Source organism: Spermophilus citellus, assembly GCF_964194105.1.
Source record: "Spermophilus citellus genome assembly, chromosome: 9".
Lineage (NCBI taxonomy): Eukaryota > Metazoa > Chordata > Mammalia > Rodentia > Sciuridae > Spermophilus > Spermophilus citellus.
This window is the reverse complement of record NC_138191.1, coordinates 85,027,632-85,052,746: the sequence shown is the minus strand read 5'-3', so window position 1 is coordinate 85,052,746 and position 25,115 is coordinate 85,027,632. Positions and strand designations below refer to the sequence as shown.

At 40.1% G+C, this 25,115-nt stretch overlaps 1 protein-coding gene across 7 annotated transcripts in view; it reads left to right on the top strand.

Moving 5' to 3' along the window:
* The window catches only part of PDE4B (phosphodiesterase 4B), a 540,698-nt gene that overhangs the window by 435,761 nt on the left and 79,822 nt on the right, over nt 1-25,115 (top strand). For 4 of the 7 annotated variants that reach the window (XM_081308892.1, XM_081308890.1, XM_081308891.1 and 1 more), the window contains one exon: nt 5,062-5,111. In XM_081308892.1, coding sequence (XP_081165018.1) covers nt 5,062-5,111 — 50 coding nt within the window. Of the gene's footprint in view, nt 1-5,061; nt 5,112-8,896; nt 9,100-10,278; nt 10,334-14,584; nt 15,716-25,115 lie in introns of those variants that run through there. The other 3 variants (XR_014023900.1, XM_081308894.1, XM_081308895.1) reach the window with 3 other exon arrangements.

Here is a 25,115-nt window from a genome sequence, read left to right as displayed (position 1 = left end):
ATAGCTGCATTGACTGATATTTCTCAAATCCACCAACATGTCTGTACAGAACTGATCCTGTTATTAATTTCTATTATAACCAATAGCAAGCAACAAAAACTTAAGACAGGGAAAACCCCCACTAGAGCTTCACCAAAGGAAGTGTAGCCCGAGCTACAAAAGGAGTGTACCAGAATGATGGGTTTGGACCACAGTTGGAGCAGCCTGGCAAGGGCAGGTCGGAGAACTGATGGTTCATTTAATGAATTCTCAATAGTCTATTCCTTGATAGTCAATAACCTCAAACAACTGGAGAAAATCCAAGAGAAGGAAGTGCAGATAATATTATCTGCCAGGAGTGGATACAGCATCCTAAGAGCAATGAAAGACATTTCAGATGTACACTTATTTCCCACCCCCAGCCTCCACATATATCAAGAATATAAGATTCATGGACTTCAGAAGTTGCTTTCTGGGATATTTGACTTGGGTTCAGGGTGCCACTCCCTGTCTTGAATGAAACACTTAAGCAATAATTATTTCCTTGGAGTGGTTTGTATGAGACATCTGGTTAGTGTGGTTTGTATATGAAAAGGAACTCCCACATAGAATAGCACTTCTTAGAGTGAAGGTTTCTTTTATCTCTTGGCTCTTTGCTCTGCATAAAAGTAGTCCATTGTCTGCCTGAATTTTACCACCCAAAGGGTGAAAATCGAAAGGTTCCCATTGAACTGATTTCTTTACATCTCCATGGTGTATCACACAGAGGGACACTTGATTGGGCCTGTATTTCTTGGCTGCACATTCAGCCTTATTTCCATTGTCCCTGGAGTTAATTTTGAAAATATGGCTTTCATTTAGAGTTGTTAATATAGATAAGCATCCCTAAACTATTTACTGGCTTCAGACTTTTCCTGATGGAGTAATCAGATGTCTGTGTGAAAGTGCCCACAGTCCAGGAGTCAGTAACCAGTAACCAGCCTGTAGCAAGGTGTCCTTCCTCATCCCACTTTGTCACTAACATCATGCATGTTACCTGTAACTATCAGGAAATCAACGCAACATCTTTCTATTAACATTCTTCCAAAGCATAATCTAATTAAAATATAAATAATCTTTGGGAGAGAATTAATGATCTCATTTTTTAAAGTGTATGTCTGATATGCCTTTCATTGATTTATGTACTTTGGCATGGGATTTAAATTAGCTGAGAATCATAAAATCTTAAGCATTCTGGGCTGGAAAGAACCTAGCCAGATTTCCTCAGAGTAAGTCAGAAAAATATATGAAAAACCCCACACACAGGCCTAGCACATTGTAAATCAGAAGTAGATGTTATCTGCTGCCTGCTCTCCCCAAGTCCGGAAGAAAGTAAAAGGTTCGTGTGAGTTGCCGAGGGCTACTCAGTTGGAAGGTGCTAGAGCCAGGATTAGAATTCCTGCTTTCTTATTCATAGTCCAGTTTTCTCTCCATTGTACTATTCAGGGCTGGAAAAAATTAAGTGTTGTGGCCCTCCCTGTTCATATCACCATCTCCAGCAGCCAGGCAGAGAATTTCTTATGATCTTTCCCTAAGTTATGGGCCATTGGAAGTTAGGCCAACAATATCATTTCCCCCTGCATTCATCACATTTTTCTCACTGGAATTCTTATGTCCTCCAAGCAGTAATGTGGCTTTCAGAAGTCATTTATTTAAAATCATTAAACCTTTTTCTTGCACCAGATCTCAAGAATAAGTGATGAACCACATAACCATGGTTCCTGGCTTTCTAAAGCTTACACACAGAGATGCTTATCTGAATTAACAACTCTAAATGAAAGTCATATTTTCAAAAACCAACTTCTGAGATGAAGGAGTTTATGTAATATGTTTAATTTCCAAGAAGTCATTGAGAGAATTGGGTGCTGTAAGCAAAGATGGACAACATTTAGAATCTCCTAGTTTACTCTTTCCTTTCACAAAGCCTTCTTTGGAACTCAGGAATAGATGCAAAATAAAATCATCAAAAATGGATTATTAGTCCAGTGAATATGCTTTGAATACCTACATCATACCAAATATTATGCTAGATTCTAGAGGTACTACTATGAATAACACTCAGTCTTTGCTTACATTTCTCACAGATGAGTTGGGCAAACGGATAGAAAAGTGGTAAATGCAATACACTGTAAGCACAGCAATGATGGGGTAGACTCAGGAAATATTATAGCACTGGTCAAGGCCCACTCGTAGGCCCTGAGTGCAGTCCCAGGTCACATGAAAGAATTAGCTACTTAAAAAGGAGAAGAAAGATGTTCAACTAAACAAAACGTATGCAAAGGCACAGCCATAAATTAGATTATGCGTGTTCAAGAGACAGACATATATAGAACCAAGACTGTTATGTGAAAAGGAACACATTCCTATGGAGTATTTGGTTCCTTAAATCACTTTTATGCCAAAGGTCCATCCAATCAAAAGTCTGCCAATGCTTTAGGAGTTCAACTATTTGCCAGGAAGCTGGTGGGTCTTGCATAGGATATAAAGAACTGGATTCTGCCACAGATTATTGGTCGAGATATATGTACCTATATGAATCATAACATGGGAAATGACTCCAAAGACACATTAGAGTCTAGAGGAAGAATGATTTTCAGCTGAGCAGAGTATCCTTTGAGAAAGATGCTTGGTCTTTGAACAGCAGGTGATATATAAGGTGGGAAATGCTTCCCTGGCAGAGGAATGACCTGAGCAGTAGCAGGAAACAGACAACACATATTCAAGGAAAAAAAAGTAATCAAGTTTGGCATTGGCCAAGCATGAATCAAATCTTTCCAAGTCCACCCATCTATCCATTCATTCATTCATTCATTCATCCATCCATCCATCCAGTTCTTATTTAATTCAACAAGTATTGCTGAGGGATCGATAAGTGAAATACCATCCTGTATGCCATGCTGGGATCCAGGAGTGAACAAGTCATTGCCTACACATATGCAGTTTACCTTGAAGGAGTCATCTATGGGACTCTAATTGGGGACTATTTTAATTACAAGTTTAAAGTTCTACAAAGGAGCAGTACAAGATGCATAGAACACATAGTCAGTGGTTTGAGAAGAAATGTCAGGCAGGAGGAATTCAGATAAGCCTAGAAAAAGTATGTTGATGCGTGAGAGTGAAGGACTTTGAACTTCAGGCCAAGGGTTTGGAATTTAATCTCTCAGTTTTCCTGAAAAACAGCCCTCAGTATTCACGCAGGTGTTATCAGCAGAGGGTATAAAGGAAAGAGCTTGCACTTTGGATTCAGAAAGACTTGGCTTTGAATCCTGCCGGTCGGAAACTATGTGTGCTTTAATAACTTCTCTGAACTTGTTTCCTTATCCTTAAAATGAAATAGTATTCCCACCAAAGGAAGAAGTACAGTGTCTTACAGAGAAAATGATCATTGGATGATAATTTCCCTTCTCTTGTCACACATGAAAATTTGGTGCAACAAAGGATTTGAAAGTACCTGCCTAGCCAGGTGTGGTGGCACACACCTATAATCTCAACAGCTCAGAAGGATCGCGAGTTCAAAGCCAACCTCAGCAATGGGAAGGCACTAAGCAACTCAGTGAGACCCTGTCTCTAAATAAAATGCAAAATAGGGCTGGGGATGTGGCTCAGTGTTCTAGTCCCCCTGAGTTTAATCCCCAGTACCAAACAAACAAACAAAAAAGTACCTGCCTAGAATCACTCAGCTAGGAAATTAGTCCTGAATATGGACCCTATCTACAGACTATAGCTACAGTGCATGACTATGTAGAAGCTGGATTACCCATAAGGGATCAGAGATTGATAGAGTACTTAGAAAAATAATTATGTAGGAAAATCAGTAGGAAGAGCCTTCTTTGACAACAACTTGGTAGGTCTTTCTCTACCGTTCAGAGTTTGGCTTCTTTGGCAAACTTCTCTGTGCCTGGGAATGCACAAAGGAGTAAAAATATGGATTCCCAGGCCTCATCCCAGATATACAGGAATGGACTTTCAGGGATAAAGAAAGGGATTCAAGAGACCCCCCAAATGTGTCTGATGCTTATCCATGTTTGAGAGCTTTTGGCCTAAGGTGCCACTCTCTTGCTCATTGCCAACATCCTGTTGCTCCTTAGAGGGATAGAGAATCCTTAGTACCAGTGGTTCTGAAGGTAGGGTCCCCAGACCCCAAAAGTAGCACCTGGCAACCTATTAGAAATGCAAACTTTCAAATCCAGCCCAGGTCAACTGAATCAGAAACTCCAGAGGTAGTGTTTAATAGAATGTTTTAATAAGTCCGTCGGCTGACTCTAGTGCACCCTAAAATTTGATAGCACTGGGAGATTCTCAGGAATCTGGGAATCCAGAAGAGTCTGCTGACATTAGTTCTGCAAAGCATGAGGCTGGTGAAACCAGCAAAATTAGGGGAAGAGGTACAGAATAAGAAAAAGAAACAAAAAGGAGAAAAAGACCCACTATTAGTGTAACATGGGTTTGTTTGCTTGTTTCATTTGAGTGTTGTTATCAGGAAACTTGCTAGGATGAAGAATGATGCCCCAGTTCCTCCATGAAAAGGCAGTTCCCTAAGTTAAGCAAGCTGGGTTACTGTTGCTTGTGGCTGGGTGACCTTTAGCAAGTGACTTCAGCTCTTGAGTTCCCAGTCTCCTGAGATACAAAAACTGCAGGGCCTGAACTTTTTGCTCTCTAAGGGTTCCTCTGGTTGTAACGTTCTCCAGCACTACCCAAAGGAACTAGAATTCACTCTGACACTGGAACGATGCCTGAGCAAATGTCTCCTCTTCTGAGAGACTCCTGGGACAGCAAAACACCAAACAGAGGGGCTGACTAGGGACCTGGTAAACAACTTCCTTCCTGAAGAGTGAGAACATCCTGAGGCTGTGCAGAGGGAAATTCCAGGCCATCTGGATGTGAGAGAATTGTAGTCATCGACCCACGTTACAGGAGCCTGCCTTCCGGAGATAGCATTATGTCACTTGATTGCTCATTATGACCTGGAAAACTCCTCAGTGATCACAGCGGGGTGGGAGCATTAATACACGAACTCAGCCCTTCTTTTCTCATTCTCCACAGGAGGTCCCCAGCGGCTAGTCAGCCTCCTGTCTCCAGAGTCAACCTGCAAGGTAGGCCATGTCACCAGAGCTATCTCCATGTTTCAAAATAAGAACTGTGCCTCTTATTCAGAACTGCCTTTGGAATAACATTTGTTTGCATGCTATGGCTCTCAGAAGAATGTCTCTTGGTGATTTTTTTTTTCCAAAGGTATACTAAAACTTCACTTCATGCCAAGTAAAACCAAATTAAAAGCAGTATTTAAAAAAAAATTGCCCATTTTATGCTTGGGCAAATTTTCCAACTGTGATGGATGGAATGGGGCTGCTCTTTCCCACCAGAGGAGCAGCCATCAGAGCTGTGATAGAGTGCAGGCTGACCTAAGCCTTTAGGCTCCAGTGAATTCCAGGAGAGCTGACCTCAGTGACCCCCCAGGTGCCCACACTGGCCTCAGGGGTTCCAAGGATATGTTAGTGGTTTCCTCTTAGCATCAATTATAGCTGTCACTACACCTACATCCCTACATCTTTTCCAGGTGTGAAACCAAAGGTTCTTCCAGGTCACAAATGATTTCTTGTGGAGATTTTCAAACTTTGTTCCTCCAAGGTGTTTTTTGTTACTTCCTTTAAAAAAAAAAAAAAAAACCTAATCTCTCATCGTTCAGTACTGTGCATCTGCTTTTCCTGCAGTATCGAGAGTGGTGAGAGGAAGGCCCACCATAAGGGAACACCATGCAGATGAGTTGAACACAAATTATTGACACAATACACAAACCATTAGATCACCTTTTTTTTTTTTAAGTCCAAATGCAGTTTTTCCCCCTTGATCCTGCGCTACTCTTGTAGTAGTGAATTTCAGCAAAACAACAGAAGAAACTATTAAGATGAACTCAAAGCATAACCACCTCACATCTAATACTGCCTCTCACAAGATTCCATTTCTAGCAGCACTGTATCCTCCCCTTTAGACTTAGCTCTTCCCTACCTGGAAGTTCTGATCTCATGCTAGTACTATGACCATAAGTATCACAAAAGTATCACAAAAGCCCAGCTTCTAAAAGAAGGGAACAAAAGCTGTGATTCCATTGGCTCATGGGTTTCCAAAGTATTTATGGCAGACGCTTCTAAAAATATTTTTACAAAAGAAAGATTGCAGACAAGAATAAAAGTGAGAGAAAGACATTAAATAAGGATGAGTTTACTCTGGAGCCCCATGATAGGAAATAAATAGAAGTAAATAATACTATTAACTATGGACTTCAAAAACCTAGGGTGCTGGATGTACTGTTTCCTTTAGAAGTTTTACAAAAAGAAACAAAATAGAGTGTTTTATCATATAACTGGTGTTGCATACTTGGAGATGAAAGGAGCTGGGTTTGAAACATCTATCATTTCATCTCACTAGCCGACCAGTCAGGTAACGGCTGCTGGTATTTCTGTTTGGCAAATTTGCTAGGATGTTTTTTGAGATCAATTTGAATATTTAGACTGTTTCCTTGTTCTTGTGATACATACTGACAGATATTAGGACAATATGTGACATTTATGGTTCTATAAATTAGTTCATTAGCCAAAGATGCTGTTGGAAAGATTGTTTTGTGATTTTGGGCACAGTAACTATAGCTTGGCAGCTAGAGATTCTTTTGCTAAATTCCTTTAAAACAATGGAGCACAGAAATGACAATACCACTTAGGCAATTTGTTTTTGTCTGTCTTTGTGGCAAACTACAAAAAATCCTGGCTTTTCACTGGGAAGAGAATGTAGTGATACCAATTATTACGTAATTATGGGTTTCAAAATCTTCTTAACCACAGTCAGAAAAGGAAGGAGGAGACACACATCCCGTGTTTTGTTCTTATTATCAGCTTAAATAAGTCAGGCAGATTTTTCCTGTTATTTTAATATTTATCAGCATATGACAAAGAGGTGTGCTTAAATAGAAACTTTAAAGGGGAATGAAAAATAAATGGCTCGGAGCAAACAGAATAGAGAACCAGAGTGGCTGCTTTGAAACATGATTTTTCATGATAATAAGATCAGATTTTCACTTATTAGTACTGTACTCATGTATTTCAATTGAAATCTAAAATAAAAGATTTTAAAAAATCCACAATAATGTAAGCAGATTTAGCAACAAAGTAGTTCATTAGCAAAGCGTGATTGATTCACACGACTGCTTTCTTGCACACAAGCAAGTTTGAGAGAGAAAAAGTGGAATCTTCTTAAAAGGCAGCTTCTCTATGTCCTCCTACTTCTTCTCTTCCTCCTTCTCTTCCTCCTCTACCTCCTTCTCCTTCTCTTTATCTTCTATATAAATAAAGGAAGTACAACTCATTTTAACAGCTAATTTTCAGAAGTCAAAAAACTGAGACATTTATTCTTGCAAATTGATCCTTCATGCAAAAGTCAAAGGAAATCTCTCAGTTTGAAATATATTTTTTTCTCATTGTTGAACCAAGCTAATTCTCAGCTCTCATAGCTCAACACAATTTTTTCTTTTTTGAAAAGACATTTAAAATTTTTTTGATATAATTGTTCCTTTATTGTGTCGTGGCATTGATTTAATTCTGCGATGCATTGTAACTCCTGGCTGGAATGGCTTGTCCATTGGAGCTGAAGCTCCTGAAGGTTCAGGCTGTGCTATATTCCTCTCTTTATCATTCCCAGTGTATCAACAGTGATTTTCACATAGTAGAAATGCAATAAATGCTGAATCAACCAGGACAACCACATAAAATGTGGGGACTTCAACTGGAGGAAAATGCTCATAAAATTAAATTTTTAATAATGAGCCAGTATTTTTATCTCTGTGACTATGAAAAATATTCAGTCATGCTTATCGTTCATATTAAAATCAATTGCTGCATTGAATAATTGTGCATACATGTTCAGTGTGTCTGTGCATGTTTTGAATAAAAAGAGTTAAATCTAGCTGGGTGTAGTGATGCATGCCTGTCATCTCAGCTTCTCTGAAGGCTGAGGCCAGAGGATGCAAGTTCATGGCTAGCCTAGGAAATTTAGCAAGGCCCTCAGCAACTTGGCAAAACCCTGTCTGAAACTAAAAAATAAAAACGGCTGGGGATGTGGCTCAGTGGTAGAGTACCCTGGGTTCAATCCCCAGTACCCAAAAATAGACAATATAAAAGAGTTAAGTCTTGAGGAGGAAAACTGAGAAGAGCAATGATTTTTCAACCCAGGAAGAAGAGCAGTGTGGAAGCCATATGCTCCCAGGTTGAGGAAAATCAGGCAATAAATCCTCCTGGGGGTGTAGAAAATGCAAATTCTGGAGTCTAATGAGCATCTCCATTTGTCTCACATTTTGCCTTTTCACAAGCTTGAAATCCAGGCTTTCTCTGTGTGGTGCTCAAGGATTGAAACAGAAAGTTTTAAAAAATAGAAGAGAGAAAACTGTAAAACAAGGTAGGAACTCGAATTCTGTCACCTATACGTATTCAAAATGGAAAACTGAAATAATTCACAGGATTTCAGGCCCCAAAATTATCTTCAATAGAGAAAAATCACATCATGTAATTTTTTAAAAAGAGTGCACGTGAGGTTATGTGATCATTATCTCACTTTTCTCACCCATCTATCCTTTGCTGTTGCACATATTTTATTAAGGATTGTAGGAATGTCATTAATGTGAGGATTTACTCAGAAAAACAATTACCAAGTGATCTCTGCCTTTGAAATGATTCTTTGCTTTATAAAAGGATTGGAGAACTATTGCTTTTAATAGTCAGCACCACTGAGTCATATGAATGTGACTTGATTTATAATAAAATGTACCATATATAATATTTTAACAAACTGATGTGTAAAGTAGGATGTTCTATACTATTTTTTTTTGTTCTAGAATTTTCCATGAAACATGTTGAGTAGGAACATCACCACTTGTGGATCAGATATTATAAGAATAACTCAGAAGTCCATGGCTCATCGGAAAAGACAGCAAACCACCCAAATGACTAGAAAATTGTCTTACGGACTTCAGCCCAGACTGCTGCAGGTGCAGTCTATCTCAGCCTGGGTATCTACAGGCTTGGTTCATGGTGGTTTCTAACATTAGTCAATTAGGATGCATTTCCAGAAAAGACTGTATTCAGAGAGATAGAATGAGGTAGTACAGCATTTTCCAGTAAAGTCTGAAATGGGTTGACCTAAGTGAAAAAACTGGTTTCGGTAGGTTTTTTCCAGTGCTTCAGAAAATATATTTCTTCTGATATATATATCCAGGCTATTCTGAAGGAGGAAATGACTCTTTACCAGTTGACAAATGAAAGAAGAGGTTTTCTCCTGGAAAGCCTATTTTTCTATGTGGGTTCTTCCCATATCTTTTCTTGATTATGAGTATTTCTGAGGTTTGAGTGGAGGTACCAGATGCAGGATCTGTTCAAGGAGTAGATGAGAGCTCAGTTGGATTGTCTTTGAGTCTAAGCAATTCAGAAAGTCAAAACATTGATTGATTCAGTTCTTATTCTTTGCCAGAGTTTCCAAGGCCTGGAAAGAGAAAGGGGCACAGGGCTGTCTGAGAGTCCAACAATGGCCTGAGAGCTCATCTATGTCAGATGACTGGAAATGAAGCCTAGCACAAGCGGAACCTTTGCTTGGTTTCTACATTAAGCAAGAAATGTCAGGCAGGATTACAACACTTATGGGCAAATAGGAATAAAATCAATCTTGTTACCAAAGGCTGTGTCCAATCACAATAAAGAACAGATTGGAGGAAATGACAAATAGAAAAAGTAGAAATATCAAACTATGTTTTCCTCAGCATTTTTAATGCGGTGTGACCTGAATTATTGGGATAAGTGGCTTAATTACCCACCTTGAGTGTTTAAGCAACCTGCATACAAAATGATAGGACGAGTACACCAGAAAAGTCACAAGTAATTCTTAGAATAATTCCCTAAATGGTTGTTTTGTAAGAATTGCTTTTGTCTAAAATAGCCCTCTTGTGAAAGTTTACCCCCAGAGCATCAACACTGAGCTGTTTATATTGATTTGCAATTATTTCATATATGTCTAAAATTAAGTATGGACAGTGGCAAAAACATTAGCAAGTTAGCTAAAGTGTGAATAGTTAAAATGTTACCCTTGAACAAACATTGCCAAAAATAATGCCCTATTCACTGGCAGCTAATTTTACTCATTTAAAATTAATTTCTAAATTTAACATGGATATTTTTTCATATTAAATGGAACCTATGAGACCTGCAGCATCTAATCTCTCACCAGCTGCCTGAAGAGTTGAGTTCGTTCCGCATGGACTCCACTTCATGTTTTTTGTACTGCTGAGAAACACCATCCACCCACCCCTTGAAAGTTGGAATCATGCATGTTAGTAAGTATTTCAGTTATGCTATTGACGTCAATGGAGTCATTAAATAGATTGCTGGCCCTCCCAGAGGCAAATCACTGCCAGGGACCTAGATACAGACACGTTTTTTACAAAGACAACCATCAGGTTTTGCTACAGCAGTAAGCCAGAGAAAGGGAAAAGTTTATACTGTAGCAGACCTATCTCCAAACAGTTTCTTTCTTTCTTTTGCATTTTAGTTCCGGCCTTTCTTTCTCTTTGGTTACATACAGTAGGCTCAGGAAGATACCCAGATATTGTTCCCCGGATGTTTTGTGTGCAAAAGTATCTCCTGTAATTAAGACCATGACCGGAGGTACCCCACTTCGAAAAATGAGTCTCACCTTTTGCTCTACCCAGCCGATCTTCATGTTTATTTGGTGGCTTAAATTATCTAGTCCAATCGCAATTGTCTGCGAGTAAGGTTTTGTTTGATATATATTTTTCTAAATAAACAGCTTCCTACACACACACACATACACACACACACACAATTTGTCCTTTCTGCTGCCTCCATGTGGCTCAAACTGCTGCATCTATGAATCAACCTTTCTTTTTTTTTTCTTTTTTTTATTGGTTGTTCACAACATTACAAAGCTCTTGACATATCATATTTCATACATTAGAATCAAGTGGGTTATGAACTCCCATTTTTACCCCAAATACAGATTGCAGAATCACATCGGTTACACATCCACATTTTTACATACTGCCATATTAGTGACTGTTGTATTCTGCTACCTTTCCTATCCTCTACTATCCCCCCTCCCCTCCCCTCCCATCTTCTCTCTCTACCCCATCTACTGTAATTCATTTCCCTCCATGTTTATTATCCCGTTTCCCTCACAACCTCTTATGCAGCCAGCATGGTGCTGGAGCACCGGGGCTGTGTAGCAAAGGGAGGAGGAGGAGGCTGGGAAGAAAGATTCCCTTCTCCTGGCTGCCTCATGCAGTGCTTCTGCAGGAGGCTGTCCACGTGCCTGTGTCCTCCCAAACCCAAGCTCCTGCCTGTCTCAAGCCTGATCATGCAGCTCCCAGGCGTGTCAGAGAGCCCTTCAGAAAACAGCTGCCTCTTCCTGGATCTTCTTGACAGCTCTGTTTACCTGGGCAGCCTCAGGAGTCAGAGCCAAAAATTCACCTCACACCTGCATGCTTCCACCTCCCAGGCTCAATGTCAGGGAGCCACCTTCGGCAGATTTCTCAAAGTCTGGTTGTCAGAGTCTACCACACACTGGCTGTATAATCCTCCTCTCACTTCAGTCTCTGTCCTGCCACTCCCTGCTGTCCCAGGCTCATCACTAAGCATGCATATAAACTCAGACATCTGAACACCTTTGGCAACCCCTTTTGGTCCATCTGGAGACCCGGATCCATCACCCCTCCACCACTCTTCCTTTTCCTGCATCCTGGCTTTCAGGAGCAACGTCACTAACCACCTCTTTTATCTCTCTTATTGTCTATATAACAGCCAGTGGTTGGTTTTGTTTGTTTTTTTTTTTTTTTTTTTTTTTTTTTTGTCTTTAATCTTCCCTCCTCTGTGTTTTCTCCACTGCTTCTCCTGGAGTTCAGTGCGTTCTCATCCTGCACCTGAACCATGACGGTCATCTTCAACTTGGTTCATAGTCTACCTTCCAATCCAGCTGCTATTCCGGTTCTAGAACTATTATTCTAAACCCAGTTATAGTTATGTTAGTTTCTTATTTGGCTATTCTTAGCCTTTAAGATCAGATCCAAATTTCTTGCCAGGTATGCAAAGGCCCTTGGAATTTTGCTCCTAACTCCTTCTCTGACCTCATGACCCTTATTATACCCCCATGCACCTCACTGATGGCTGGACTTTTCTGAGAGTACTCTTCCTGCAAGTACTGGCTTTTTGGTCTCCCTGCCTTTTTACCTACTCTGCCCTCTCCTTAGATTGCCTCTCCCCAAAAATATCATCACATATTCAGATCAGGGATTTTCTTACACTGAAACTATGAACAAGTTATGTTGTCTAATTCTTAGATTCTAGAGTCAGGAGAAAAAAAAAAATATATATATATAGTCTTATTCTAGGCCTGGTATATAGTAAATGCTTACAAAACACTACTTCCCAATTGGAAAGTCCCTTTTTCATCCTTCTGGACTCATCCCATTTGCTGTCTCAGTCTCCTCAACAAACCCAAAATTATTGTTTGATTATGGTCTCAAAAATCTTAACTATTGTACTTGTCATATTATGTTGTATTTATTTTATTAATTTCCTCCTCTTCTAAATCAAGAGCAGCATTCCAAATTCAAATACTAATCCTCATTTTTTTGTAGCCCTGATGTATAACATAAAACATTATCAATGCCCAATAAATGTATGAGCAAATACAATTGAATGAATGCCTGGCCATGCCTGAATCCAAAAGTACTGTAAAGGAACTAGGTGCATATTTGGCTTTGTTCAAGCCTGCCTAAATATCTGCTGGCTCCCAGGGCATGTGTACAGTACTGGCATCCCTGGCTGACCTTGACTACATGTGATTTTTTCCAATGCACTTGAAGTAACCTCTTTATTGTATCACTTAATGACTAAATATGTCGATATTTGCCTCTTAGTTTCTAGCACAGGACCAGACACAAAGTAGGTACTTCAATGGAATGCTAATTTGGGAATCTGAATCAATCTCTCAGGTTACTTCCCTGAGACTCAGTTTTCTTATCTGGAAAATGGCCTTTTTAATATTCTGTTCCATAGGATTGTTGTTAGGATTAAATTGGAAATCCTAGGTAGAGTGCTTATAAGTAAGCCAGGCTGCCTCTTTCAAAGTCCAGCTCTCCTACTGGGTTTCTTTGGGTCAAATTACTTCAGATTTTTGTTTCTCATTTGCTTCAGCTCCAGCATTGGGTTGATTGGGTTGGATATTGCACCTGCTTCACATGTTTGTGGTGAGGATTAAACATGCTAACATAGGTCAAGCATTTGGAAAGCTGCCAGCATTAATGTTGGTGGTATCAGTCCATAAGCAGCCTCACACAGCGCCCAGTACAGGGCAAGCCCTCAGAGTGTGGTCCATAGAGAACAGGCCTTCTGGTAGCAGTAGGGAACCAAAACAGAAAGCTGTGCTGAGATGGTTCTGAAGGTTCCTGTCTACTTCCCTTCCATGGTAATACAGTAGTCCCCCTTTATCTGTGTTTCACTTTTCATGATTTCAGTTACTCTTGGTCAAGCATGATTTGTAAATATCAAGCTAAAAATTCCATTTAAAATTTCAAAATTTTATAATTGTATGCACTTCTGAATAACATGATGAAATCTTGCACCATCCTGCTCCGTCCTGCCCGGGATGTGAATCACCACCTTGCCTAGCATATCCATGCTGTATACTCCACCTGCCCGTTAGTTGCTTTGTAGCCACGTTGGTTATCAGGTGACCACTGTGGTATCATAGTACTGTGTTCAAGCAACCCTTATTTTACTCAATACAATAATTGAGCTGTTGTATCATTAGTTGTTGTTAATCCGTTACTATGTCTAATTTATACATTAACCTTTATCAGAGGGATGGCTTAAAAAAACACAGCATTTAAAGGGTTCAGTACTATCTGTGGTTTCAGGAGGTCTTGGAATATATCCCTTACAGTTAAGAGGGAACTACTGTACAATCTAAAAAATAAAATAAATAATTTATTTTTTAAAAAACCCTCTTTCTTTGAAGTTTAAGAGTCTTTCCCCTGCGACCATAAAAATCCAATGATGTAGAAGTAGATTTAGAGCTGAAGGTAGGATTCTCTAAGACATATAGTAGAAAGCCCAAGAGACAGGATGGAAACACTAAATATAAGAGGACCCTCAGTATGGTGGTTTCTCTTAAAAGCAGAGTGGAAAGAAGAAAGCCAAATTACTTAGGATTCTGATGAAATAGATCTGCATTGACTGAGAACTTTCTTTTAAACAAGCCGAGAGGAGGACAGTTTTAAGGTAGCATGATTACAGCTGTAGAGCTCATCACAACTGTACTGAAGTTCAAACCCAGGATTGGCACACACCAATGCAGAAACAGGTTCTTAAATCCAAGCCACTCAGCAGGGAGAAGGAGAAGAATCAGAGAGAAGTTTGACTCCTTTGGAAAGATTTCGTGCCCTTTCCAGTTACTATGGGGAATGGGAAAACACCCTCATACCCACCTTATCCTCTTCTCCTCTCTTTAAGAGCAGGTCAGGGCTGGTCTGGAGGAGAACAATATGGACATTTGCTAGGAGAGAAAGGAGGAAGGAAGAGGACCTTCTAAGTTCCCTTTTCTGCATCCTGCATCCCTGAGACAGCAGGATCCTGGCGGCAGGGTGCATTCTGCTTGCGTACTTCTGATCACCCGCTGGCCATCACATTATGGAGTCACCTCCAGAGCTGTTCTCGGAAGCCAGGAGCATTTCAGGGAACAGTTTTCACCCAAGAGAAGAGAAACAAAGCAGGGACTGTCCCCTTGAAATAGAGAACAGGCCACAGAACTCACTGGTTCATAGTTTATTGTCTTGACTTCCTCCTGGCCAGAAGCTGCTGACAAGGACCAAAAGTGACTCCTCAGAGTTTTGTGGACTTTTCCTAGCCCCTCTTTGGCTGTGTCCACGGAGTGAGCTGGGGCCATGGCAATCATCCAGCTCGACGGACACGTGGAGGCAGTGGGTTAGAGAATGAAGGCTTTCTCTCTGCACCTCCTAACCACCAATTGTATTTGGGGACTTCAAATTTCTAGTGTCTAGAATGGATATCCCTGCTAGCATAGCAAACTAGATCATTACCAAAGCTTAATATGCCTGTGTCTGATTTCAGGAGTGGAAAAGGAGTTAGTAGTTATGACATTTCTGTTCTGTGCCAGGCACTCTGCTAGGACCTTTTCATCTATCATCTCCCCTAATTTTGTGGATATTACTGTCACTATTTCATTGGTTTGAGAAAAGGAGTATGTGGGGTTTACTCAAAAGTGTAGTTAGCAAGTAATGACATCAGAATTGAAACAGATCTGTGTTTCTTGCAACCAGTGCTCTTTCTGCCTGTAAACCATGGACATAACAGCTCAACGGAAGGAAGGGTGAGTATGTCACAACAGGGGAACAAAAATGTTACTGGATTATCAGCAACCCTAATAACAGCTATTTTTAACAGTAATTATCTATTTTATTCCTTTCAACCATATTGATTTTATTCCAAGCAGTAATCAAATGCCTAAGTATTTAAAAAAGTATGTTTCATATGTGTCTATTGTTCATTCATTCATTTCTGCAAAAAACATATGGAAGATACTTATTGTATATAAGGCACTACTGTGGAGCATGCAGAGAGGAAGGGAATGCATTTAGACAGTGATTTCATAGAGCTTACAGTCTACCAAGTATCACATGAATAAATGAATGATTGTACATTGGATCATTGTAATGAAGGAAAGCACAGAAAACTCTGCTTGGGGCTCACTGTTTCATCTGTAATGGTGGGAATAACACCAATACTTACCAAAAGGGTTGTGGTAACAGTTAAAGGAGTTATTATATGTTAATCAAAATTTATAGCACCATCTGCCACCTAATAGTATTTAATATTTGCTGTAATTATTATTGTCATTAGTTATTAGGGAACTAAAGTAGATTAGGCACCAAAAAGACCTTTGTAAATAAGTGACCTTGCACTTGAGACTTGAACACTGATAAGGAGTTGAGGTGGGTGGGTGAAAGTAACCGACATCTCAAAGGTACTTCAGCCAGGGACTTGGCTTGTTAGAGCAATGGTGAGGAACAAGGCCAGCCAGACTGAGAGAGGCGAGGTTGGGCAGAGCATCTGTAGGTCATGGCAGATGTGTATATTTTATTATAAATTCAGTTGAGAGCCATTAAAAGATTTTGAGAAGTAGGTAGATATGGTCTGACTTGAATTTTAAATACAAAGCTTCTCTCTTAGCTCTAAGTGGGGGTTACTAGCACCTCCTGAGTGCTCCCCGATACTGAGCTTCTCCATCCAACTGTCAGTTCTTGACCCTTCTATCCACCTAGGATTAAGATGGCTTTGGAGTTCAACTGCCTGAGTTTAGGTCCAGTTCTATTCTTTTTTTCCCCCATGATTGTAGACATTGATTCTATACCTATGAGCAAGGCTTTATCATCTCTACAATGGGAATAACGATAGAACCTACTGCATAGAATTGTTATAAGACAATAATTAGTTCATTGTAGGAAAAGTGTCTGGAACAGTGTCTGGCACACAGAAAGCACTAAATAGATATTAGCTGTTTTGTGTATTTTCTGCCTATTTTCTTGATTCATTACATCATTAGGCTTGACCCTCAATGCCTGGCACAGGACAGGTGCTCAAAAAATATTTATTTAACAGTGAATACACAAAGAAAGAGAGGTAATATAGGCAATTGGAAGTAGCAGGGGAGAAAGATTGCTGTCCTTTCTGGAAAACGGGCTTCCTGGAATCTGTCTTGACAAGGAGTTTGCTTCTGGGGACAGAGAAACTTGAGTGACTTTGCAGCTGCCCAGCTGTTACAGCTTTGGGAAACTTGAAACAATGTCCATGGGACAAAAATTTGTTTCAAAATCTGTGATGCCAATGTGCACTGCCATCTGCACAAACAGAAAACTGAGCTTATGAAAGAGCTTTTTCATTCTCTTAGGCGATGTGACTATTTCTCTGGAAGGCAAAGGCAAGCCTAAACCTCCAGAGTTCTCAATTTTCTGCCTTTGCAAGACGGATCCTGCCAGGGACAGGACACGGTGACTTCCTTTTCAGCTCTTGTTGCTACAAAGGCCTTATAGGAACATGGGCTCAGTGCAAGGAAGGACACAAAACACCCTAAGTGTGGCGCATGAGCATTGGAAGAGTCTCTTCGTGTATTTGTAAGCTTGGAGACTGCAGGCATTCAGTGCCACAGGCATCTTTGTTTCTTCGTGCAGCTACACGGGGTACTTGCCTTGACAAACAGCAAATCTTCCAGTTCTCTGAATGTTCCAGTTCTGTACCATGTGTGTATGCACACACAAGCATGCCTGAGCATTGGTCTGTTACTTTTCTTTTCCAGGGAAAAATAGGAGTTCTTTGCATGTATTTTGTCAACACAATGGGGCTCTGTTCTCACTGACCTGCTTTTCCATTATTTCTTTCTTCTCTCATTGCAAGTGTAGCCTGTCTGCCTCTTTTCACCCACAGATCATTTTCTAGGCCTTCCTGAGTTAGCTCTCTCTTTATGCCCCTCACACTTCCCAGCCACCTTCTGTATAATATTCTCAGTCTAATTTAAAGTTTGATCTCTGGAAACCTCCTATGGTTAGTCCTGTCTATTATCAGTAATTACTTCATTCATGTTGTATTGGACCATACATGTCCTGTGTTTTCCTACATCATTCACCCATGTGTTCAGGTGGTATGTATTTCTTAAGCCACATCCTTTAATTATGGCCTGATACCGAGAGGCAAAGAGTCACTCCTATAAATAAGACCCAGTCTCTGATCCTGAGTTTGCACCTACTGGAAATAAAGAATATGATACATGATGATGAGCATATCAGCCAGGGTCTTCCAGAGCTAGGAGTGGAACTCTGGCTTGCTCAGCACCAAGTAAGAGTGCTGCAGATGATACCCACCTGTTCTAAAGGTACATTCCCAGGTCATGATATTTGCATCTGGTGTTCCAGTCACAATGACTTCCTGTGCTACATTTAAGCTTTTCCAGATTCTAGAACTAGAATTTAGGAGAAAATAGGAGAAAAGATGCTTTGGGTTCTCATCTTCCTTTAGAGAATTGAGCCAACAGGGAAGTGGCTGTGCCTTCCTCTCTTCCAGGAGTGAGTCTCCCACTGGAAGACCATGGGGTTTGGGAATAGGCAATCTTGGCAGGGAGAGGAGGAATTTTTAGGGCAGAGCAGAGCTTACCTACTGCAAGAAAGCTGTCCCTGGCATCTGACATCACAAGGATATAGTTAGATTTTTGATCTATAGTGAAACTGGGATATGTCTTGCTTGAACACAAGGAGGTAGCTCCCCAGTTATAGACTGGTTCTGGAAAGTCCCATTGTATATAATTTTCTTTGTTCGAGTTCTCTACCTTAGGTGAAACTGTGTGACTTAGGGGAAAGTGCACTGAGCTGGAGATCAAAAAAACCTGAATTGGAGTCCTCGTACCAATCAGATGTGTGACCTGAAGTCAATCCTTTAACCCTTCCAGACTTGGTCATCTTCATTTTGAATCTTTGAGTCTAGATTCCATTTCACAGAGCCGTCAATCTTCTAGAATGGCCTGTGATCTAGATACGGTGGTGTGGGGGTGTTGGGATGGAAAATTATTTTTCAGAAAAGAAATAGCCCCTGAGATAGTAACTGGGGAATCTGGAGTTCCATCAAGCCAAGGTGTTCTTGAGTGCACTGAGTTGGAGATCAAGGTGTTCTTGAGTGCACTGAGCTGGAGCACCTTTCACTTCCACCCTGACATCAGGCCCCACTATGATTCCATAAATCCGTGTGTCTTTAATGTTCTCCCGATTCCTTTTAGCCTTGTTGTTGGTACAATGCAATAGCAAATCTTTAGTGAATGCCTAGGAGTGCTAAAGAAACAAAACAGAAAGGGACCTGGTGCCTCATTTAAGCTTAAAAGCATTTTTGTAGGAAGATTCCGGATCCAAATTGCCTCAGGTTAGATCCCAATTATACTATTTTTTAAGCTAATTATTTTTTAACACTTTTACACACCCCAGATTTTCTTCTTTCTCATTTTTTTCATCCTTCTTGTTATAAAGGATGTTATAAAGGATGAATGTTATTTCATATAATACACTGAAAATTGTGCCAGAGTCATGATGGATTACACCATTGACACAGTTGTGACAATTGTGTATTTGTCACCCCCCTTGAGCCAGGCATCTCAGGAAGTTGAAATTGGATCTTGTTCATTAGCACTTAATATATGACTATTAGAAACAATTATCAAAAATATCCATAATGCTTCTGTTATATGAAAAGCCCTCTGATAGATCCTTGGTAGAAACTAAACTCTTTAGAACTTACCTTGGGAAAAAAATTACCATGCCTTAGAGCTTATTTTAGTGTAATTTGGAGACTTTTTCTTTTTAAAATATTCTTCATTTCTTTGCTTTTTCTTTATTCCTTTTCTTTCTCTTTTCTTCTCCTTTGTTTATAAAGGATACCAATGAGTAGGGAGACATTCCAGTATACACTGACTAACTTAATCAGGTGAGCTGTCCTGGAGGGGGTGGTTAGCCACATGCTAATAGGAGGGTTAATCTTTCTTAGTAGAGAAACATCTTTCAGAACTCTGGTCTGACAAGAGAGAGTCATCTGCTTTTAATATGTTTTCTGTATCAGAGAGAGAAGAGAGAAACTCATCCTCTCATTCACTCACTGTCTAGTTCACTAATCCATTCACTCTAAAAGCACCTTGTGAGTACTCACTGCTACAACCTGAATCAGGCATTGTTCTGGGTCATGGAGACACAGGTATGAGTAAGCCATAGTTTCTTCCCTGAAGGAGCTCATGGTCTTGTGGGCATACAAACAGAGGTTGATATATAATTCAGTGTGATAAGAATTTGCCAGAAGCATGAAAAAAGTGCTCTGGAAGGATAGAAGAAGGCAGATAGCTAGAAGCAGAATCCTGTCTTAGGTAAAAATCACACTTTGTACAGCGCTATGCCTAGGAAATTTACAAATTGGGTTTTATGGAATTTTAAAAATTAGTATTTCTTGCAGCTGGGTCCTTCTTATATGGCTTAAATTTTAAGTCATTTCAGTTCAAGTCAACACATTCACTGAGCACCTATTCTAAGCAAGTAAATTAGGAGAACACACATTCATTTTGATCAGGGCCACTAGAATAAGGAATGTACAGGAGATACAATTTGAGCTCTGCCTTGAGGGATGGGTGAGACTTCAAAAGACAAAGTGAGAAATACTATTTAAGAAAGCAGATTAGGCTCAAGCAAAGGTGTAGAGTCCCAAGAAGTGTGGGTTGTTACTGGAATGAAAGTTATCCTGAGACATTGTGAGGGTAGGGGGATAGAGCAGGAGGTTGGGCAGGAAGGATGGGTAGGAAAAAAACTAGAGGGTTAGATGGTTTGGTATATCTATCACACAACTGAGCTTTTATTTCATGTGCAGTGAGAAGACACTGATATTTTTCAAAAGGGTAGTACATTACTAGAGTTATGGTGTGGGGGACAGTTGATATAGCATTGCTGTGGTGAAAGAAAATAGAAACAAACCTGAAGTTAGAAGACAAGGGAGAGAGATATGAAGTCCAGTTCAGCCATCAGTTAACTGTGTGATTTTGAGCAAGTTTGAAACCATTTCTGAACTTTAGCCTCCTCCTCTATACTATAAGCAAGGTGAAACCCATTGTAAACAACAGCAGCAACAATCACAGTAATTTTTATTGATTGCTACTCTGTGAGCAGCATTGTGCTAGACCATTTACTTGTAATGTTTAAGCCTCAAAACAATGATGTGAGTCCTTAAAAAGTTCAATATAAATTAACCTATATGGCCCACCAGTACCCCTCTTAAATATCTATACAAGAGACCCCAAGACATGTATCCACAAAAAGGCTTGAACACAAATGATATTACAAGCATTATTTATGGCAACCAAAAATTGCAAACAACCTAACTGCCTATCAAATGATACTGGCTAGACAAAATGTGCCATGTCTATGCAACAAAACAATATTTACAGATAAGAAACAAACTAAAGATATGTGCTATGTAAGACACAGAGGACCCTCGTAAATGATATGCCCTGTGCAAGAAGTCAGATAAGGATACCATACATTGTATCATGGTATTTATATGAAATGTCCTGAGAAGGCAAAGCTATAAAGACAAAGAATATATTGCTTATTGCCTGGGGGTAATGCCAGGAGCAGAGATTAATAGTAAAGTTGCATGAGGGATCCTATTAGGGTGATAAAAATGTTTTTAAACTGATTAGCGTTGAGGGTTATATAACTGAGTAAGTCTGCTAAAAGATCTTTGAACACTTGAAAAAGTGAAGTAGATGATCTGCAAAATATGCCTCAATAAGGTTATTTAACAAACCCAAACCAACTCTGCCAATTGGACACTATTCTTACTCCTACTTATCAGATAAACATATCAACTTTCCTAGTCTTCCCCCCAAAGTAGTAGAACTAGGATGCAACACTCTCCCTGCCTGAACCTGAGCCTGTGCCCTTGGCCACTGTCCATATTGTATCCTCCCTCATGTCACTGAATTAAATGTAGAATGCTTGGTCACATTGTGCACGGAGCAGGCCGTGGTTGGCTCTCAAATAATTATAGCTCACTCTGACTTGAGTGGCCACAGGCCAGATGAGTGAAGGGCTGCACAGTGGTCCTGTCTGGAAATACCAGAAGCCTACCCAGGATGCTGTTGGGAGAAAGAACAGAAGATGTAGCTGAAGCCAAGTATGGCTGTGCTCTCACTTCTACTAGACTTTCACTTCTCTAAATGAGCCTTTGAGAGACTTGGTTCTGTTAACAAGGGAAGACAAAGAACAGAGGTCTTCCCTTCCTTTGGCAAACAGCTGACACACTTTCCCATCATAAACTTTGTCATTCAGGATGTAAAACCAAATCCAACAACCCAACCCAGCCAGAAGGTTAAATAAATAATTACTAAATAAATAAGAGTTCTTCTTCCCGCACGAGTCTGTGTAGAAGAAGCCACGTGCTTCTGCTAATTGAAGTCTACTAGTTAATTTTTCTTCTTGTTTAAATCTTTTTTTTTTTTTTGCAGGGGGGAGGGGGCCCTACTTAGGATTATTAGCTAGAACTTTGAGAAACTGGAAAGTTTTATGTTTTGCTTTACATTTTCCCATCATGAGCCCCATCATTAATGATAGCTATGAATCACAGGTAAGGCAGCACAACTCGCATTTCATCTTTTATTTTGAAATGCTCTTAAAACTCCAAAGGCAGAAATGTAGTCCTCAGCCTTGGCAGATGCAGGACTAGGTGACTTAATGGGATTTTTCCCGCATGACTTTCTATGACTGATACTTTGTGGCACTGATGTGCCTGCCGCATTGTGAAACTTTATTATTAATAAATCCACATTTCCCAAAACAAACAAGACAGTATGGCAAACAGTGGGGTTTGCTCTGCATACATCTGCATACATCATTTCCTTGGACCAGTGTATTGGAGCTTCCCCATTGCATGGGTGAAAAATAAACGCGAGAATTCACGGTTTGCCTATTTTGGCAACATAAACATGGGACAATTTGTGGTCACAGAGTCAGGACTTCTTGTTCCGGAGGACTTGGTAGCCAGCGGATGGGGCTGTGAGCTTCCTTAGGGAGGACAATATTGAATCTGGAAGTGCACAGGACTCAGCCCATGTGGTAGAGAGTTCCAAATACTCCCTGGTTTTATGACATTAAGTCTTTGAGTCACTGTCCCCAAAAAGCCAGGAAAAGCTAGTGTATGTCTGCCCTGGTAATTAAGTGTTCAAGCTTGAAGAAGTTTGGAGAAATCTTAAACGCAGCAAAACTAATACTGCAAGCTTCCTTCGCTGCTACAAGAAATTAACCGAGTCACAGCCTATTCAAAATACCTACTTCCTTGGCAGTAATTTGTAACGAGACCCAAGCACTGTGAGCTGAGGGCCAGTGGGGGGCCTTTATATGACAATAAAACTAAGGGGTGTTTTTCTCCTTAGTGAAGAACTTCAGAGCAGTCCAGCCCCCTCTGTTGGCAACTTGAATTAATCTCTGAACCCAACCATTTTGATTTGACTCTATCAGAAAAGAAATAGAAAGACAGTGAGTTTTGGAGACTAGTAAATTTGCATTCCACATTGCCTATGTGTTAGGTGGAGTTTGAAGTCACGGAAGAAAACGTCTGTTTAAACATTGTGTAGCTCAGAAGCTGGCCATTGCCTCACATTTAGTAGTTACTTTGTAAATATTTGATGCTGAAAACATAAGATAAAGGTATAGCACCAGCAAAGATAGCCTTTAGTCTCTATTCCTCTGGTAAAATAGAAGTCATCACACCTTCTTCACAGGAGCTGGGAAGTGACCTTTGATGGTGGTTGAGGATGAATACTTTGGAGCTTTCATTCTTGGGCCCAAATTCTGGCTCATCATTTGTCAGCTCTGTGGTTATGAGCAAATAACTTGTCTTTGCCTCAGTTTACCAAACTCAAATTGTACTACCTGCCTCTTAGCTTTATTGTGGGGATTTAATGAACTAATTCCAATTTAGTTCTTAGACCAGGCCCTGGTGCATATTATGTTCTATAAACATGTTTGTTAAATTAAAGAAAACGGAAGCTTGGTTTGCTATGAGAATTAATAAATGTTACTATTACAAAGGCCCGACATTGCCAGTCACAAAAACTGCTTTATGAGTAGTAAAGAACTTTGTTTGTCTCCATCTCCTCAACCAGTGCTTAGCTTGGAATAAATACACAAAATAGAGTATAAATATTGATTGAGTGTTATCAAGAAGATTTTGTGAGTTAGAAATATGGGGAAGGGGGGCTGTGGATATAGTTCAGTTGGTAGAGTGCTTGCCTCACATGCACAAGGCCCTGGGTTCATTCCAAACATCACAAAAAAGAAAGAAAAAGAGAGAGAGAGAGAGAGAGAGAGAGAGAGAGAGAGAGAGAGAGAGAGAGAGAGAGAGAAAAGAAAGAAAGAAAGAAAGAAAGAAAGAAAGAAAGAAAGAAAGAAAGGAAGAAAGAAAGAAAGAAAGAAAGAAGAAAGAAAGAAAGAAAGAAAGAAAGAAAGAAAGAAAGAAAGAAAGAAAGAAAGAAAGAAAGAAAGAAAGAAAGAAAGAAAGAAGGAAAAAGATGGGGAAGGGTTTCATCAAGGACAAGGAACTCAAGCTGGACCTGGGTTAGGGATTAAATGGCAGAGGCAGGGAGTTCACAGAGGAGGCATATAATCTGCAAAAACTGGAGGAAGGAAGGATCAGGTCACAGTCACAAGATGCTCTATCACCCACAGGACTTGGCCCCAGTTTCTGGGAGAACAATTTGTCATGGTCCAACTTTTTAAGAGAGTTTGGCCAAACCTCTGCTTTAGTTCTACGGTTTCAACTGCTGAATATTAACACTTTGGTAGCTGCTTACTTACTGAGTTACTTATGGAGAAAGTACGTATGTAGTCCCCATGCATTCTGTGGGGCAGTGGTGAGTAAAACAGAAATGGACCTTCCATCCCTTTGACCCAAAAGAGAAAGACAGACTATAAACAAGAAAATAAACTAATTTTGGTTAAGTGCTTTAAAGATGTTAAGGGGTTACAGCAGTAGCAAATAACAAGAGGTGACAGAGGGTTATTTAGATGGGAAAATGGAAGAAGATTTTTCCAAGGAGGTGATGTTTTCACAGAGGCTAGAAAGTTAAGAAGGAATAAGGGACTATTCTGGCTGGGGAACACTTCAAAGGCCTTGAGAATGGTCTGTTTTAGAAAGAAGACCAATGTGACTAGAGTGGAGTGAGCTGGGAATGAGTACTAGAAAATGGAGTCAATGGTGCATGGGTAGTGCTAGAGCTTATGGGGGTCTCATAAGCCATGCTGAGCAGTGTGGATTATATTACAATGAATTAGAAACTGCTCTAAAAATTGAAAAATTAGACATTTTGTTGAAACTCTCTCATACTTTAATGTGTATGATAAATTGGACTGGGGTGGGGGGGGGGGGGGAATGAGGTGACAGGAATGGGGCTTCCAGGCT